Source organism: Centruroides vittatus, unplaced genomic scaffold, assembly GCF_030686945.1.
Source record: "Centruroides vittatus isolate TY-2023 unplaced genomic scaffold, ASM3068694v2 contig_1213, whole genome shotgun sequence".
NCBI classification, from domain to species: Eukaryota; Metazoa; Arthropoda; class Arachnida; order Scorpiones; family Buthidae; genus Centruroides; species Centruroides vittatus.
In genome coordinates this window covers 803,171-823,547 of record NW_027120776.1, presented here as the reverse complement: position 1 = coordinate 823,547, position 20,377 = coordinate 803,171, and the positions used below count along the sequence as shown (strand labels likewise).

Sequence of the window (20,377 nt, the reverse complement as noted above, 5' to 3'; positions counted from 1 at the left end):
TGGTATATCGCGGAGTTGATGGCAAGAAATCTGTGTAGAAGTGGGTATGCAGAATTTTGGATGAGGTGCACGTTAAATGTAAGTTAAGTATACAATTAATCACTTTAAAATAAAGATATGTTAATTAAAATTAAAAATTTTTAATGATAATTTATACATAATATAATACTGAGATAGTTGATAATGTATGATATGCAGATTCAAACGTTTAACTTTCTCCTTTCTGATAATTTAAAATTATCACAGTTTATGCTCTGGCTTACTGTCGATCAGTGTAAATTTGTTGTTGTTTAGTATTAACCCCTTGAATTATGTTTAAAAATGAAATTCTTAATGATCACGCGATTAAATTTCGTACGGGAAAGTGACAAATAGTGATAACACGAAGATATAGTGAGGGTCTATAATGCCACGAGGAGAATTTTCATCCACAACAGACAACATAGAGATTTAACACATAATCAAAGGGTTAATTTTTCATTTTTAACTTACTAATTTAAACAGTTCGCATCAAGCAAATTTTCACACCAATAATTTTTAACAGATAGCAGCTTTAGAGCATTTTCTGAAAGACAAAGGAACACTGCATACTTCTAGGTAAAGAAATGAATCACGCAAGACTTTGAACTGTTTCGTATGCAGAGGATGTACGTATATAAAATTAACAAGGTAGATTTTAACAAGTAATATACTAATCTCAAAGTTAAATCACATCACACACTAGTCTATGCACCATAGATCGTAATTGCATAGTAATGACGACATGCTAATTTATCCTAGCATAGTAATCATAATTAGCAAAATTCTTTAGCTGTTCTAATTATTTATGTATCATTGTGGCACGACATACACGTATAAAATTTAAGCAGCTTTTGGCTGGATTTAACAGTTTGAACGAGAGGTTAAAACTTTTTTTTTTGTAAGAGCATAAAATTTTAAGAATTTTTAATTAAATATGCAAGTAGTTTTACAAATTCTGATGTATCAAAATGTTTTTTGTTGGCTTTCGGTTTGTCTTATGAAGTGATGCCATGTGTTTAGTTTTGATCGTGTGTGAATGAATCGGTCATCGTGATCGATCAGACTTATACAAAATCTGCACTAAATTAACTCGTTAGCACCACGACAGCTTTACTTCGTAAATAAGGAAATGTTTAGAGAGTAAGGCAGTGTTGATTAAAAGTCGTACTTTACAATAAAAATGACTATCACACAAATATGGCTAAATGTAGAAAATTCATAAACTGTACACTAATATATGTTACAAAATATAAATAAATAGGAATAATCTAGTCTTTCCCCCTCAGAAAATGTGGTAAAGAAAAAAAAAACAACCCATTCTCTGATTTTTCAACTATACAAACGTGTCTTATAAAAATTATATTTTACTTCACTGACCAGATTTACGTGTTAATATTAATTCCATGCAAGGACTGTCTACAACTGCAACGCCTACGCTGCTTCGTCGTAAAGTCATAGAAGTAACGAGCATCCATTTGTTGTGTCGAGGATTGTAGCGCTCGACCGTATTTAGACTGGAGCTTCCGTCGTTACCCCCGACTGCGTAGAGATAACCTTCCGCTTCGATAACTTCGTGCGTTGTTCTGAAATTGTAAAAGTTAATTCCAATTTTTTGCAGTAAAATGGAATTTCCATTGTTACCCTGATCACATACACTGGATTGTCAAATCAAATTTACATACCTCCTGGACTGCATCGAAGGCATTGCTTCCCAAGCATTTCTCACTGGATCAAAGCGCTCCATTGTGCACATACACAAACTGCCATCGTTTCCTCCAACTGCATAAAGCATACCATCTAAAGTAGTGACTCCACAGCTACTTCGTCTGTTAATCATTGTCTGTAAAGGCCTCCATTTTCCTTCCTATGATGAATTTTGTAATTCAAAAATAAAATGACGACTTGAGAATAAACAGAACCAACACACAAGTATAATTTCTGCAGATTTAACAGTAAATTTAATATACGAGGGCTATTTTTTAAATAAGGTTCGTTTGTGAATAAGAGTGAGAATAATGTGCAATCACGGCAGTACGCATGCACTTCTGCTCTGAGCAAGCTTGGCGCGCGTTTTGACACCATTTGCAGCCATATCGTCTGTCTGTATGCTGAGCTATAGAAGTTTAAAATGTTTAAGAAAATTGAGTCTCCCGCCGACTAAGAGATATGATCTGTTATTAGATTCTTGAGTGCAAGAAACTTGGCAGCAGCGGAAATTTACCGTCAGATTTGTGAAGTTTACGGTGATAATGCTATGAGTAACAGTAAAGTTCGAAAATGGATAAGAATGTTCAAGGATGAGCGAGTTAATGTGCACGATGAACCACGCCCTGGCAGACCTTCTCTGATTTCTGAAGATTTGGTTCGTGATGTGGATAACAAAATTCGAGAGGACCGACGATTCACGATTTCAATGTTATCAATTGAATTTCCACAGATTTCAAGATCAGTTTTGTATACCATTGTTTCGGAGAAACTGAATTATCGAAAATTGTGTTCTCGGTGGGTTCCAAGATTGCTTTCTGACTATCACGAAACAAAAAGATTGGACAGTGCTTTATCATTTTTGACTTGATACGATCATCCACGCAGTCCAGACCTTGCACCCAGTGACTTTCACTTGTTTCGGTACTTAAAGGAGTTCCTTTGTCGTCAACGGTTCAACGACGATGAAGAAGTGAAAACTGCAGTCATGGATTGGGCTTCTTCACAGGCGGCAGATTTCTTTGAAGTCAGAATTCAAAAAATTGTTGAGCGGTACAACAAATGTTTAAACAAAAATGGAAATTATATAGGAAAGTAGATAAAAGTATGTAGAATATGGAAAAAAATATATTTTAATGATATTTACAGTATTTTTCTTCTTATTAAAAAATAGACCTTATTTAAAAAATAGCCTTTGTATATTTCTTCATTACTCACCCTTGGATCATATCTTTCGATTGAAGACAAGTAATTTGCACCATCGTAACCACCAACAGCATATATACATCCATCTAAAATAGAATACATGGGTATTGTAAATTTCTCTAAAAACTTATATATTGTTTGTGTGATTTACCTAAAACTCCTAGCCGACAGTATCTCCTTCGAGTTTCCATAGCAACTACCGACGACCACGTCCCGACTAGAGGATCATATCTCTCCACGCTGTTCAAACAAGATGCACCGTCATATCCTCCTGCTACATATATCAAACCGTTAAGTGTAGTTATACCGAGACAACTGCGCTTTGTTCCCATTGCATTTACAGGAATCCATTGACTAGTGTGGGGATTAAAATATTCTGTCGATGCCAGATCTTTAGTGCCGTCGTATCTATTAATACAGAAGCAGTATTCTTGGAAAGTTTCCATCGACAGCAGAGACATAATTTGGATCGATAAAAAGGCAGAAATAATTACAACTTACCCACCAACGGCGTAGACTAATCGATTAACTGCGGCCACTCCCGCTCGAGATCTGCGCTGCAAAGTCGGAGCAGTGGGATACCACCTGTCGGTTCTGGGATTGTAGCATTCACATTCGGAATGTATTGTGAATAATGAACCACCTCCTTGAGAATATTTACTGAATTAATGTTTAAAAACAAACGTAAACTATCGTAGAAGAAATCTTACCTATAGCAAATATGTAGGGCCTCAATTCTTCGGGTTTTCGTTGCGTGGTACGAACAGATATCATGTTAGTTCTGTGTTCCGGCATTAGATGATATTTCATTGCTTCAATTAGTAAATCTTTACTCTCTTGATTCGATTGGATAAGCGGTTCTTCTCCGATCTGCGTGAGCAGAAAGTCTCTGCCGATTAAAGGAAGTCGTACATGCTGCATCAACTGAAACAGTTGCAATATATATACGTAAATATATAAAATAATTAATTTTAAAATTTCTAAACTACAGAACTTACTTTTCCTAAATATTCTTCTCTCATAGTTAAGTCATGTTTTATCCAAGTCATCACGGCATTATATACACATTCTTCGGAAGGAACGTTGAGTTTGTTACTCGACATCAAATCTTCCACCTGGAAGGAAATTTCAGATTTTATAATTATTTTAAATTAATTTATTTAACTTAAAATTGTTCTGTATTTTATCATAATTTAGTGTTTTAGGATAATTAACTAGTCTTATGTATTATTAAATGTGATCGTTTGACGATATATCGCCAGTTGAGCATTATGGAAAACAGTCACCTGACGATACGTCATCATTTCAAAAAGTATTTGATTTTAATATGAAATTCCTCTCTAAGATGGCAGCACTATATTGCATGTTATTCTGTAGACTGCGTTCCACATACTTTCAACCAGGTGGTACCATTTATCAGTTTATATGTAACTTTTTGGGGCATGGAATTCATTTAATACAATATTTATCAAAATGTAGATAAGAATATTCTCCTTAATGCCAGAAATTAAATATGTAATCAAATTGATTTAAATTTACGAAAAGTTACGTCATTATATATTATTTTTTTCTTAATACTTTTTATTACTAGCGAGTACAAACTATGCTGCCGGAAAGTAACGAGTATGATTGATTTTTTTCACGTGTCTGCGATAAAAATTGAATTTTCCGTTAATTTTTAAAACGAGACATCTAAAAGTTTACCTAAGAGATGTGAAAAACAGGTAGATGTGGCGTACTTTGAAATCAGATAGGTCAATATTTACAAATCTTATATCAAAATGTAGATAAGAATATTCTCCTTCGTGCTGGCTTGGTGCCAGAAACTAAGTATGGAATCGAAAATTTTTTATCTGTTGATAAAGTTACGTCAATAATGAAAATAGTTACTATACTGTCAAAAACCTATGTAATGTAGTGAATATATGTGACTTTATTTCTTATGTGTACGACGAAAACTGGATTTTTGGCAAATTATTAAAATAATATACGTAGAGTGACCTTTAATGAGTAAAGTTTGCCAAGAGTGTTTTGCAAAGTAACGGTACAACCTGTTGATTATATATAGGTTAATCTCACTCTTAAATTAGAGATTAACTGTTAGTACCTACAAGGTATAAAGAGAGCTTTTTCCCATGTTTGTTATAGGTTTTGCTAAATGGGATGGGTCCAATCACATTCTAGGACAGATTGCCGCAAAAAATTTGTAGTATTGCTTTCCCGAACTTGATCTCGAGACCTCTGGAGTTACCGTGGAATTGGCCTTGGCTACCGTGATACAGAGAAGTGCTGTTTTGTTTGTTAAATATTTTGATATTTCTAAATTATTAATTTTGTTTATTCAGACGAAAAACATTGAACTATATTACAATCCAAATTCACTATTGTGTACAAATCGGGCAGATAAACTGCCTGTTGTTGAATTAAATCTAATAATTATTTGTGAGTCCTACTGCTCTTGGGCAGAGGGTACCTTACGGGCTTGACTAATGTTTCTACTGGATGATCAAATGGAAAGTCCGGTCGTGAGGAAGGACTTGGTTGATGCTCGATCTTTCTTTGACTGTTACTGCATCACAAGTAACAAATAAATTACTGGTGTCCGAACTTCTTGCACATCTCAGACTCGACAATGCCAAGGAATTAATCCCTCGCAAGTAAACTTTAAACACTGCTCTTGATCTGTAAAACCTTTATCAGATAGTCCAAGTTAAAACTTATAATACAAACCGAAAGATGACCGGATGGTCAAGCGGTTAAGATGGCAGCATACTGCGCTCAAATCCAGATTGGTTGAAAAACCCCAGGAATTTTTCATGTGAATAATTTGGGTCCCATTCCTCACCACCTGGCTGCCCCATTGTTGGCCTGTCCAAACCCATAATGGTTTTGCTAAGAAGGCCCTCTTGGTGCCCATAGGGTGGAAAGAGTTAAAGGACAAACCGAGAATTCGGGCATTACTTGTTTTGTTAATTTGATTACCGTGCATTTCAATTACAGTTTTATGGTCGTCCGATTATTAAATACTGGCTTCTTGTTCAATGTTTATATAGAATGAATTATTAAGAGAGAACTAAAATAGTAACCTGACTAAAAGGTAACAAGAGGAATTCTTCCGTCAGTGCAACTTCTTGAAAATTCTGTAATGCATATTTGTGAGATTTACGCTGTAACTCTTCACAAGCATGAGCATCAGCAAAACTTCGTATACCTAAACAATTGGAAGGATGAAGTTGCCTGAGCAAAAATTTGCAACAAGCATCTCTCACTGTCGAAACTTGCAATAAACTAGCTACAGGAAGAAGTGCCTGAAAACAAAATCTAATATAAAATTTATTTCGCAAACAATATTTAACCGTAGAGAGTGGACGAAAAAATGGCTAAAACCAACCTGAACGTTTTCTTCGGTAATGACGATTTCGCCCGTGTATGCAAACTCTATTAATTTTTGCAGCGCGGACGCGTCGACGTCGTGCATGGTGATTTCGGATTTGTGCTTTTCTGCCATTTCATCTGTTGGAAAAAAAGTTTGTCAACTTAAATGCTAATTCTATTTGTATAGAATTTTTCTTTATAAAGAACAAATTAGACCAAACTGTTAAACATTGCGTGAAAATAGGCACTGGAAGCAGCGAGAACGACTTTATGGGCATGGATCATTTCGTCTCCCACCTGGAGCGATATATCACATAACTGTCCTTTCTGGCGCATGCAGTTCATAGCAAGAAATGCGCTACTCTGATGATCCGTGTAGACATGATGTATACGATGTGGATGCATTGTATTTCCATTAAGTGTTTCCATGGTGTCTCCATCCATTACCATTTGATAACTGTATAAAACAGAGAGAGGAAAAAAATGATTATTTACATAACAGTATTATTAAAATATTTAACTTTAAACAGGAAACATCCTAAATATATTTTTGGAGTTTATAACGACAACAAGTCATATTTTTGAAATGATTAACAAAATTTGGAACTAAACTCTTACAATTGCACATAAATCAAGGAATTAATTTAATTATATCTGTCAACTTAAGGAACTGATGCATTAAAACTACAGGGTTATCTGTAGTTTTGACAATTACGAGCAGACCTGAACTGTGCTGGAGTGGGCCAAGGTAGAGTAATGATGCCCCTACCCTTTCATAAATTATGCCATCTGGAATGGACCTGGAGTTTGATATTCGTTACTGCTGGACTTTGATACCAATTCTTTCAGACTAGAAACAATTAGAATAGCCAGTCATAAAAATTCCGCAAACATATCGCGGAACGTGTTACCAAAACCGAGACATTTCCAACAGAGAATTGACTTATACATTTAGGAAAATGGCGATGTCTTTGAACATTGTTTACAATAGAAGAAAATGTGAAGAGGCAAGGAGATTCACTAATTACAATTATTGTTTAGGCTCTATTTTATTCAAGTATTACTTCAACTTGTTTGCAGTATGACATTTTACAAGCTGCTAATTTGCTAGAGATTTTTATGGTGAAAAAGTAGCTTTAAAGTTCATTACTATGAGAAAAATGATGGTGTATAGCAGAGGAATAGTGATTTATAGAGAGAGAATTTATGAAAATAAATCTGATATTTATAATGGAATGCAGAATTTAGTAGAGTTATTGGGAAATGAGATATACTTTGGACAGGGAAAAAATCAATCACTAAGGAATGGTTATCAATGTGATTGTCCAAAAAATTGCATAGAAATGTGTTTTTTTTATGGCTGCTAGAGGCTTAGAGTAAATGTCACTTGCTGCCTGTTTACAACAAAATGTGTTAGCAATATAAAGATGCACATGAACTTTTTGACCAATAAAAGCATCTTGCACATCTTGCATCCACCGAACAGCCCAGATTTGGCACCTTACAACTCTCTCGGCACCAAAGTAGAAGTTACGAGGAACCCAACACCGTCCACAATGGTAGCGACAAAGCATTAATGTCAATTCTGAAGAACGTCTCACGGGACGGGCTACTACACATTTTTGAGGACCGGTAGAAACGATGGCAGAATCCACAGTAATCAATTACTTTAACTATAAATTCTTGTCTTTTTCTTAGCGGCCACAAGCTTTTGTCATAGATGTGTTAACTTCGAGGGGACCACACAAGACGGCACTGTGGGTTTTGTCGTAGACGATGTTAAAATTGGTGAAAATGGGTACCGGTCAAGTTTGTTTTCTTAAACTCCCAGTTTTTCATTGCTTGTTTGTTTCTGCATAAACAAACTGGAAGATGTACTCAGAAGTTAAAAGCTTTTCAACTTTTACGCAGCTGCCACACCTGTGGATATTTGTGAAGTTTATTGAAAAATGACATGGACCAGTAGAATGGCCCCCAAGATTGCCAGATATGACTTAGTCTGGCTTTTATTTGCAGGGATATTTAAATAACGTCTATAAATAGGAACCAATGGCCAGAGAATATTGTTTCAAACAAACCACCCGACATATTAAATACGATTATTAGATGATCAAACAATTTTCTTGCGTACAAAGCTTGACACCAAGTCTTTGAAACATAAGTATTGTACATTTTTTCAGGAGAGAGAGAGCATTTTATACTTTGAAACAGCATAGATTTGGAATCTATTAAACGAGTCATTCAAAGATGCATAGGTAATAAAATATTTAAAACCGTATTTTACTTGTTGCGCCGAAATAACAAAACTTGCATTAAATAATGCATTTTAAACTAGCTAAAAAAGTGTTATTCACTCTCACATTGCATTTATGATCTTCACATTTTGGGATGTCTGTTGTGTCAGAAAAGCAAACAACCTTCTGCTACGCACAACTTTAAAGAAAAATACAACAACAGTAGCAAATTTCCTACGTATTATGCCTCGTTTACTTTGTTTATTTCCTACAGACTCGAGGGATATCATTTGAAACTCCTTGCTGGCATCATATTTATTTATTTATAGTAGTAAAGTTTTTAACTGATTACATAAAAGTAATTGTTTATATAATAATAAAACAGAGTAGTCATAATGCTGGAATGCAGTTCTTTTAATTTAAAGAAATCGTGCGACTTCCACTCAGGACCATAAGTTCGAATATGGAGCCTCCAGCTCCTAAGTTCTCTATATCTGCTCTTTATTTTCATCTATCTAACTCTGTTAACAAAGAACAGACAGGCAGACAACAGTAGGAATATATAAATCTGTCCTTTGTGGTAAAGCTAAAGAATGAAGGAGACAACTCGATATAAGAAAAGTGTTAATTTTTAACACTTAGCTGATCCAAGAAGCAATGTTAATACTGCATATGTGTTTGGTTTGTTTTAACTAATTAGCACGCAAAGATATCGTTTTAAATACTTTTCAGTCCGTCAAGAACAGTGTAAAAGTTCGAATTTGGTTTGAACGGTGACTTATATTCGTTAGGAAGCCAGAGCCGTCGTAAAATGGGACGTAAATGTTCCTTTTCGGTAAATTTAAACAGTTGGGTTACCTGAAATAAGCATTTAATATGGATAATGTATGAGAAAAAGGTTCTAAATATTGAAAAAATTTGCTCCTTTTTGAAAACTGTTCATTTTTAATTTACCATTTCTCCTATCTAAACCAAAAACAAGAGCATCCCATCGTTTAATATACGACAGACGAATTCCGAGTGACAGTTCGTTAATTAATGTTACGTCATTAACCACAATTAATCGTTAAAATTTTATGCATTTATGAACATTTAAATTTTAATAAATACGAACCTTAAATCCCTGGCGTACGTTTTATAAATATAAATGGTTCTGTAATAATATGCTTTATTACGAGTCTGTCGATTTAATTTTGAATCAAGGAAAAGATGCGTCCTCGTTACTTATACGATCCCCAATCCAGAATCCTGTTCTCTTGACTTTGAAGAATCTCCCCCTGCCGGTCAGATACCATGCTGTAAAATTGAGTTTGATAAGGAAGAAAATGATAATGATGACAACGATACAGCAATGCAGCATAAAGGAGATTCCTATAGAAGGTCCTTCTGGGAGGTAATCGCCCTTACTTAGGTGTTAAGCAAATTATCATACTTAGACAAACCTATATGAGTAGTAGAATGTTACGGTTGTGTTAATTATGGCATATATAAATAGTAGTGTCACATGTAATACAATTGTAACACTATAGGTGCAGGTAGCTATGAATTTTTCAGCTCCGTTACAATCTTATGCGACTTTGTCATTAAGTGGCATACCTTAGTTTTGTAGACGTCAGAGTTTATTAACAAGGGATTAGATCTACTAAGCTACTTCTATACGTTAGAAAAATAAGGAAAATAATTCAATTGCTAAAGATTAATAATAATTAAAATTACAAACTGTTTCTAGAAGGTAGGCACTCGATTAAAGAACTACTCGTTTTAAAATGGATGCCATACGAAGAGCTGTATTTTCTCTATTATAGTGCACTTTACCATGCGAGAAAGTATAAAATTTAAATACATTCTTTTAGAGTCTAAACATACAATTTACATGTGAATAAATGAATTCTTTCTGTAAGAACAACGAGGATTATAAAACTTGAATGCAGAAAGATACATCTACATTAGAACTAATTAAAATTAACCTTGTAAAGGATGAATGGGGAAAAAGAATAATGCAGTGTAATAGTAAGATGTAATAGAAAGTAGCTTGTTTATATGAAAATGGCTCTGTATATAAGCCAATGGTGTAATAAACTTTAGTTTGTATGGATTTTTGTCTACTATTCTCATTAAAAAGCCATGAATTTACATATATAAATGCTTCAACCATTTACAATTTAAACCCTTTTATGAACATTTGATGTGCATAATGTTAGTTTAAAAAAAAATTAGCTATCTACCTTATAGACACTAAGAGTGCTTTCTTTTCGTGGCCATTGTGTATTTGCCAGACTCGTAATGCCGACAGCCGGGTGATGAAGAATGAAACCGACATTTCGGGTACAGGTAGACCGTGAAAAATTCCCTCGGTCTCTGACTCGGACTTCCGACCGAGTTCTCCCGAGTGGTACGGTTGATTTCGTTAACGTTGACGGCCGAGGCAATAATTATTACAAACAACTTAAAAGTTAATTAAAATGTATGAGTCATCAAAACCTGAATAAATTTATTACATAATCCAATAAATGCATTTTTTGAATATATTTGTAATCTGCTTACAAGTTTTATGTCTTGTCCAAGTGTCGTCCTTCTAAACTTTAGAGAGATTTTTATTTTTCCAATTTAAGTGACAAAGAAGTTATCTCTAAAGCTTGGAAGAAGAATGATGCTAGGGGCACTAAATAGCTGGGTCTGCTTAAACGATTCTGATAGGAGATGGCAGGAGTATTTTACTTGGGATGTGGACACAAAAAAGATCTAAATTTCAGTTTCCTAATGAAATAAATTATAAAATTAGTAATTTATAATCAGAACATAATCAACGTCTCCTTTGGCATTCTCGCTCTCTCTCTCTTTTATTCTGTGGAGTTACTATTTTTTCTGTATTTGGATAGATTTCTCGTTTCAACTCTCTCATTTAATTTGAACTTGGGACCCTGCCACATTCTGGGGTTGGTCGACGGCACTCGTCATTTCTGTGTTGTCTCCGACTGAAGTAACATCCCTTGTTGCTTTATTGAGAGTACAAGAACTGGTTCGTTCGGTGAAGACTAATCTTGTTTATGCATATTTGTCAGCAAAATAACTGATCATCACCTCGAGGCACCGTATAATTCATTGTATTGTCATTCTATGACAAACACTTAAAATTAAGTTTTCCTTAGATATATGATGCATTTCATATAGATTTTTATCTCATTTTTAAATTTTCTCCTTGCGAAAATTAAGAATTAATACATAAAAAGTTACAGTTTCTTAGAAAAAAATAGTCATCAGATATGTTTGATAATACATAACATAGTGTAATTATTTTAACAGTCTCAAACAATTGGTTGAGAAACATCCATTACTATTTAAAATATTGGTGCATTGAATTATTGCACTCTCTCTTCTATATGCTTATCATCATCCACTGTTTGTAGACTTACAATTCGTCAATCTGTTAACTGGATTTGAAAAAACTGCTGTATCAGGTAATCTTAACATGGCAGGAAGAAAAATTGGTTATCATGTCTCTCATATGTTGTGGTCTTTATTCTTTATAAATACATCAAATCTCACTGCGTACAGCAGGAGGAGGAAGTAGATGAGATGATGATCTTACCGCCAATTTGTTGGATGATAGCTGAGGTGTAATAAGCGAAGATCGAATGTTTTCGTATCCCGTGATTCCTTTGTTTTTGGTGTCACATAGTTGGCATGTTTTGCTTCTTCAAGCTTTGTTTACTCCCCATAGCAAAGTTGTTTCTAAGCATTTCACATTCGTGTTGGGAAAAGGAGTAATAGTTTCTATACTATATACACGCCTGCAATGTAGTGGCAATATTTTTACAGTGTGTTCTAGAGGTCCAGGGAATCCAAAAATCACCTATAAACATAGCCAAGTGCATTGTTTTGGCACTAGTAGTGGATTAAAGTTCAGACTAGCTACCTCTTAAGATACTGTCCTGCAGCATTGCTAATTGCTGCAGAGCAGCATCTTAAAGAGTAGTAAATTTGTTTTGGTGCTAGAAGGGGTTAAATGGGTATTTATGTTTTAATTTAATTAGCATCTCTTCCTCCGACATCAACGCACTGTATACTTTTCTTAGCGTTTATAGATATTAGTGAATAAAGATTGGTTTAGTCTCAACCATTTCATTATTCATTTCAAAATATAACTTGCAATAATTTGTAAACTAAGTAAAGAAGTTAATTTTCTTTATTTCAAAAACAATTCATAATTATCAATATCCTAAATTTGCAAACCTAAAATGAGACTTAGAACTTTTCACATCACTTACGAGATACGTATTATCATGTGACACGACATTGACACTCAGACCAACGGTATTTCTTGTTTTGCAACTGCGGTAAAAAGATTTGATTCTTTTTTATCTTTTGCAAAGAGGTCATTACATTTACATACTATTTTTTTTTTTTCTCTCTCTCTAAAATTTAAATACGAAAAGAATTACATATTTTCTTATTTAAAAACTCACCTCGAGAACTTGGCAGACTTATGCGAGAACTCTACTCCGCATACGTCTTCTTCGATTGAATTTCCGTGAATCTTTTTAAAATATTGACAAGTGAAATAAATGGTTAAAAAAAAGAGAGAAATGGGGGTAAAATCAAAACCCGAGTATAAAATGTTTTAGTTAAATTAATATTTCTCATCTTATAGCTGTTGTATAGTTAGTTCTCTATACGGGCTCTTCGGAAAAGAATGCTACCATTTTAAATTATTATAATTGAGTTAATTATTATCTGAGAATGTCGTAACATACACTAAAACACTGGAAAACCATTTAGGTTTCACATTTGCCCATTACAATTTCTCGGTGCGTGCATCTTGCATCGCACGGCACACATCCGACCGATACTCAAATTCTTCTACGTTAACTATGGCATACCCGTTGTCATTTCTCCCACGGCAGCCACAGATTCTGCAGCTTCTACCGATTACTCACATTGCATGACGAGGAGTAGTTCTGACTTTGCAAAGTGCAGAACATAAATTGCCATTGCGAGTCACCATTTTCATTTGTTGCATTTCCTAGAGGTAGAGGTGCTTCACTCAAACATATCATCTGCTGATGATGAGATGTTTGAATGAAGATGGGAGATAAAACTCGGATGGTTACACTAAGGATTGGTGTAAATTGCATACTTCTCAGATAATAATAATGTTAATTATAGCAATTTAAAATAACAGAATTCATTTTGGAAGACTCCGTATCATATAACTACCGTATAACATATTTACTATGTTTTCAATTAAACATAAATCTAAATGAAGGAATTACAACAATCTTCTGCATTTATAACAATCTTTTAACTTAATAGTAGTAATTAAATTAAGTATCATTAAGAAGGGAAGCATCGCACGCCAGATCAGTTCTCGTGTAGAACCATAGAGCTCCCGGAAAAATATCATCAGCGTAGATTGACGGTCTACTAAAACTTTATATTTTCCATTTGAATGTATAAAGTAATTTAAAAAATTACAAATTTGGAACTTCGGAGTGATTTAAATTCTCCATACAAAGACAGAAGGTTCACTTTATTATGCAGTAACTTCATAATAAAGTTGCAATTAATTAAATGTACGCAAGAATACAGTCTTCCCACCTGTGGCAAATGCACACCCCCTTCTAACACACCTGATGCTGTGCGTGTACATGCAAGCGCACCCTTTCGGTTAGTCGCGTTTTGTATCTATACTTGAATCGCCCTATAGAATTACAGTCTTATTTAATCTTAGACTTAAATACTTCTTTAAATTTAAAGACAGGTTCTTTTTAATATTCAAAAATAAGCTGTGGATTCTTACGTAAAAGAGGGAGGAAAAGAGAATTCCGAGATGAGTAATCAGAAAAGGACTGGAAGAAGACCAAGAAAAAGAGGAGTTTATCCCAAGAGAGAGAGAGAGAAATGGTCAGATAGATCGTCGATCGTCGTCGTAACCTTGAGACAAAAGGGAGAATGATGATGATTCTTACAACGTATTCAAAAGAAAATTCGGAAAAAATTTAAACCTTCCGTACGTGTGCAACAAATTTGCAAGTCCTTTAAAAAACACTACATGGTAGGTATAAGGCAGCTTCCATATTTATTTATTTATATATAAATTTCAGTTACATAACTAAAAATTAATTTTATATAATAAAATCAAGTGCCACTTAAAAATTTAATCAAGAGAAATAATTTTATTTATTACGAAGAAGAAAAAAAATAATAATTGGTTAATTCGATCGTGCTTTTTAATTTCGTTCCAAATTTAGACTTTGTTATATTTTTATTCTTTAATACAGGTTTAAAAATATGCTAAAAGCTTCTAAGTTTATAAAAAGAACTTCGACTGGGCGTTGTCAGCAGTAGCTCTAGAGCCCGCGGGGCCTTAGATAAGTCATTTTGAAGGCCATTACCTTGAAAACATAAAAATACAAATTTAAAATCATTAAAATGCCAAATTTAATGCTAGTAAAGTCCATGGTGTAATGAAAAAACAGAGGCCCTAACTCCATTATTCTAATTAAATTTAGAGCCACTGACGAAAAGCGATGCACCATTTTTGCAAAGGCACAAAAAGAAAATCTACTCTTTATCGAAATTCGAAGAGGAGTGCAAAGAATTAACTTTTTCTGAAGAGATTTGCAAGGCGAGATTACAGTGAGGAAAAAACGCAAGCTCTCGTAACATTTTCTCTCTTGTAAATAGAAAAATCTCCAAGTAAATTGGGTTCTAAAGAAATCGTGAGGACGTCATTTCGATGCATACTTCTATGCGAATGAAGGGACTTTGGTTACGCGACAAGTAAAAATATACATTCTTACATTTTATAGATTAAAAATCTTTTAAACAGAGTACCAAAGCTGGAATTAGCCTTTTGGAAAGGTACGTCCTTTAGATATGCACTAAACGGGAACCTATAAATGATGACATTCACATTTTTTTTTAATCGAAATACATTATAGTTAAAAATTGTTACGTAATTATTATATAAAAAACCAGTGCCGAACGCCTAGTCTTGATTTATAAGAGCATCGACACATCATTTTGAGAAGTTGTCATGCCTCTGTCCAATTTAGATGCATTGCTCTATACCTGTATGTGTGTAAAGATATTGGAGACTTGTTTCAGTGCTCATTATTATTAAGGCAAGGCCCCCGGCCTCGATCAGACATGCTCGTGCATTAGCCTAGCTTGTTTAGATTGTCATATAGCAACAAATTGCACACACCCTAAATACAAGTTGATGGGTTTGGTGCATCAATACCCTCAACATAAGTTGGTAGCGTTATTATCTGTAGTGTGGACACACACCCAACTTATCATTGTACAAACTTGTCGCGTTCACATTATTAATTGCCTGACTTGAGAGTAGCTCCCGACTGTCAAACAGATTTTTGTATTACAAGAGAATTTACCAATAATTATCAGTCGTAATCTAAATTTATGGCAAAATGCCGATTAATCAGTAGACAACGTCCGAGTAAACAAAATATTTAATTAGAAAGTTATTAGATACTATATAAATATTTACAAAATCGGATCAACCGGTATTCATTTCTAACATAATAAACATTACAGTCAGCATATTTTACTTTACATTTGTTGATTTCCGATAGATTTCGAAGCGTCTGCTTGCGCATCTGTTCAAGTAAAGGGTCTAAGATTCAGGTAATAAAACAAGATTTTGTTCAGAATTCCCTCTTTGGATTTTAATTTTATGATTTATAACAGAATTTACACTTTGCTTGTTTTAAAACGATTAAAAAAGGCAATTTTTTATACCAAAATTACATCACAAACCTGCACAATTATCAGAACTACTACTTGAAAACACAACAAAAAGATATTGAAATAGCTTTGTTTGATACTTTTATCCATCTTAAATAAAAAAACCTGCATTACATAACCAGATAATTATGTTTAGAAAGTTAAAAAAGGCAATCCTTTAATGTTAAAATCGCATTACGCATCCACATAGTTGCTGAAATTGACACGAAGACACACAGAGACGATCTCGACTCTTCTTAACCGCATAGAAAATGATAATCATGCGGATTTACAGTTTCTGCGGATGAAAAAATGATTTGAATTTATTTAAATGAGAAGTTTTCAAATTAATACACCGTTCAAATACAAAAAAATTGTCCACCTGTTAATGTTTATGTACTTAAGCGTTGATATATTGGAGGTCTATATGCAATTTGTTTTACTTTCTATATTATTTATACCAAAAAACACTTTGCAATTAAGTTAGAAACATCTAAAAATACCTATTTTTCATTTCCATTTTGCTCGGATGTCCTTGGGAGGATAATTCGGACAGAAAGATGTCACATCAGTTAGAAACCTTTCACTTTATAATCCCATTATAGGTTTGCATTTAGGATATTGATTAAAAGAAAATGCACTTTTTTAAATTAAATTCTACAATTACATCATTTAATTTTTCTCAAATTTTATTAATTAAAAATGAGTTAAGGTACATACAAAGCTTACTCGAGCCATAAGTTTACAGTTAAGGCGTTCTCGAATTGGCAAATGCCACCCAACCGAAGAAAAATCCTTTTCTTTTTTGCATTTAGTACCGTTTCGTAAGCAGAAAACTGGATATTTTATTTAAAATATTAAATTTTAGATGTGCTTACTTTCTGTAATTTTATATTTACTACAAAGTTAATCGATACGGGGCATTTCGAAAGGGTCGAATTTGATACAAAGGCAAAATCTCTATCCTGTTGGATAGAATTTCATCCAGGCACAGAATTATTATTATTCTAAACATTATTTGTTTTGTTATACTCTTTTTGGTTTCTTTAATTAAAAATATGCACGAGGTATCACAGTTATATAGCGAAGAATAACTTCTGCAACTCAGAAAATATAAGTTCCGAACGGACGAATCGCAGATAAAGCTATAAAATTAAGTATCGATAAGCTTCGTGCATCCGCGTCGAACAGATAAAATTGCTCTTCGAGAGCCGAAAGAGCGATAACCTCTTAGAAATTTATTAATTTAACCTTTCAGTGAAACCGAGTGTTCTATTACGATAGAGAAACAATCTCCGAAATTACAACTTTGGCCTTACGTTCAGTTTCTCAAATATAAACAGTTGTAATTCAACTTGCCAAACAGCAGGATTTTAAATTTTTAAAATCAAGAAGTTCATCAGAAAATTAAAGAGAATGGAAACAGTGTCGATAAACGGCATCCTCCGTCGTCTGCTAAACGACGCGGAGCAGTTTGTAGGACAGTCTTCCAAGGAATCCCAGACAATTCGTTAAAATAAATATATCTTATATAAATGGTGCGCTTTGAATATCGACTCTAATTTAGTTTGAGAGATCTATCAAAAAATACAATCACTTTACGAAAATTATGCATTTAGCAGTAACTAGAATTGTCTTAATCAATCAAAAAATTAATTCCGACGCTCCTCGGCGAAGGTTTTAAATGAATTATGAGGTTCCGCATTAATAATTGATAGTAAAACAACAGGAAGAATTGAGTACATACTCTTACAGAAGAGCATAAATTTGCATATTTTTATGCAAAAGGAGCATAAATTTCTATATTTCATCCAGAAATTGTTACCTTTTATGCAAAAAAGAGCATAAATTTCTACATTTTCATCCAGAATGAGCCTAAGTTCCAAAAATTTTGACAGCCACAAGTGTATTTTCCCTCACACCATGCACTTTTTCAAGTAAAAAATAAAAATAAAAAACATACAAGTCTGAAAGAAAAAAACACTTATCCAACTGTTTACTCCTTAAAAAGCACACTAAATGAATAATTTCAAAATGATCCCAAGCCAGGAAATGACAGTTTTAACACCTTACCTACCCAATTACCAGCAGCAGTTTGCATTACACACCCCACACACAGTACAGTACATTAAACTCACCTCTTGTTTTGTACTCCGCCAATACAGGAACTAACCCATCTCAGCAGACAACAGAAACTCATTATTGACCCAGATTCTTCATTTTGTCAGTTTCCAGACCAGAAGCCTCCAGAAAATAGAGAATATTCTCTCTCTTCCTCTTATAACAAGCTCATATATAACTGGGTCGATTTGCCACAGGAGACTACTTTACACACAATAGATTTATCCTTCTCCCTTCACAGCTAGCTAAACACTGACTAAACTGATGAAGAAACAGCCAATCAGACGATTTATTGATCCGAATACAACAGCTACAACGACTCCTGAGAACCAACAGATCGGAAACAACACAATCCACCATCTTGCCGCCTTCCACAACGTTTGTCTACCCCTTTCGCCGCTGACGTCACTTTATATCGACCGGTTTCATTGGCCGTCCGACGCGCGAGACGGCGCCTTCCGCCAATGGCGCGCGCGGTAACGCGTTAATTGTCGCAATCGCCGTTTTTTCCCTCGCGCTAGCGTTTCCCCCCTCTCCCCTCGATGTAACGCGGTTTATCATTCGGCGACGGAGGGGGAAGCGCTTAAATTAACGAATTAAATACTTTTTTCTTTTTTTTTGTTTTTTTGGCTTCTCCGCAACGCCTTTCCCGCCGGAATTTTAGGGTTTTTTCGGGGGCTGATCGATTTCTGCGTCACGCGGCACGAGGTAATTGATGACAGCGCGTGAAGTTAACGAGAATTAACTCCGGAAAAGTGAATTAAACTTACTGGAATCAATTAGAGACGTGGGTTCGGCCGGCGGTTCCACCGACGACGCTGGCAAAGTGTAAAGACATTTCGGACCCAGACGGATCGACCGGATTCGGTCATTTTCAATACAAGGTCATCGAACTAGTCACGTGAGCGCGCGCTCCCTCTCACGTTTCCTCTCTAAATTAATTTAAATCCGTCTCCAACTTTCTCGGGGAGGCGAGGGGGATTCGACGAAGAATCGGCCGGCCAATCCGTTCCGCTCCTGGCGCCGTTACACACGTCACACGGACGACTCCCTACAAGCCCGGCTTATCACGTGCCTGTTTTTTACCTCCCCGCGCGCTTATTTTCTCATTTTCAAGGTTTCTCTTACGAGTAAAAGCCGCCGAAACAGGATTTGTATCGAGCGGCCGGCCCCTGTAAATGATACTTCTCCTGTTGAGTCGGCGCTATGCGGGGAAGCAACCCCGCCGCTTTCCCACGTTTCTAACGTTTCCCGACGATGCGGGAGGAGCGATTACTTAAATTTATGCCCGGAAAAACGAAAATTGACGACGTCTGCGTCGTCTCGCTTCCGATACGGCGCTCTGTCTGCAGTTTAAACGGTGATTTTCCCGAATTTTTCGGGGGAGTTACAATACGTAATTAATTATACGATTCTCTCTATAAATACACACAGAATTTCCTATTTGTGTGATCGGTGTAGGGGTTGTCTATATATAAAAAAAAGGCGACTTTTGGGCCACCCCTCTGACTGCGCAGAAATATAACGCAAATAGAGAGGTTGCGGCCGACGTTTGCAACGCGAAAACGTGTACATCGGACGTTCAGCGCCGCCTTCCTGCAAGCCTAGAAGTTTGACAATGGCGTTTAGAACGTCCAGCATGATTCCTCTGACGTTCCAAACACCATTGTCAAACTTCTAGGCTTTCAGGAAGGCGGTGCCGAACGTCCGACGTACAAGTTTTCGCGTTGCAAACGTCGGCCGTAACCTCTCTAATGAGTTACTCTTACGAACTGATGAATCATTGCACGAGACGATCTATCAATATATAATTGTTTCGTGGGAAACAAGAGCCGTTACGCCACAGGAAACAAGAAAATTATGCAAATTTCTGGGAAGAAAAGGGGGTGGAGCTCCCACTCCGAAGCTCTCTACCAATCGGAATTGACCTGACGTATGCCAATTTAAACGCAACTCACCTGTGTACA

General features: G+C 35.2%; 1 protein-coding gene across 1 annotated transcript; it reads right to left on the bottom strand.

Annotated features, from left to right (window-relative positions):
- Positions 1-152: 152 nt before the first annotated feature.
- LOC136986080 (kelch-like protein 17) lies at positions 153-18,916 on the bottom strand. Its single transcript, XM_067283539.1, has 11 exons — positions 18,428-18,916; positions 6,528-6,763; positions 6,323-6,444; positions 6,018-6,239; positions 3,930-4,046; positions 3,642-3,855; positions 3,433-3,577; positions 3,083-3,339; positions 2,944-3,017; positions 1,704-1,885; positions 153-1,604 (listed from the first exon to the last, which is right to left on the bottom strand). Exons 1-11 carry the CDS (start codon positions 18,487-18,489, stop codon positions 1,391-1,393), a joined length of 1,845 nt encoding a protein of 614 aa, XP_067139640.1. The 5' UTR covers positions 18,490-18,916; the 3' UTR covers positions 153-1,390.
- Positions 18,917-20,377: the final 1,461 nt, after the last annotated feature.

Bases quoted from the DNA above. Each gene is read 5' to 3' on its own strand.
- LOC136986080 (XM_067283539.1), bottom strand. From the start codon at position 18,489: ATGAGTTTCTGTTGTCTGCTGAGATGGGTTAGTTCCTGTATTGGCGGA. The intron at 3,578-3,641 runs GTAAGATTTCTT...AATATTCTCAAG, and splicing joins GCCCTACATATTTGCTATAG to GAGGTGGTTCATTATTCACA. The intron at 3,018-3,082 runs GTAAATCACACA...ATTCTATTTTAG, and splicing joins CTGTCGGCTAGGAGTTTTAG to ATGGATGTATATATGCTGTT.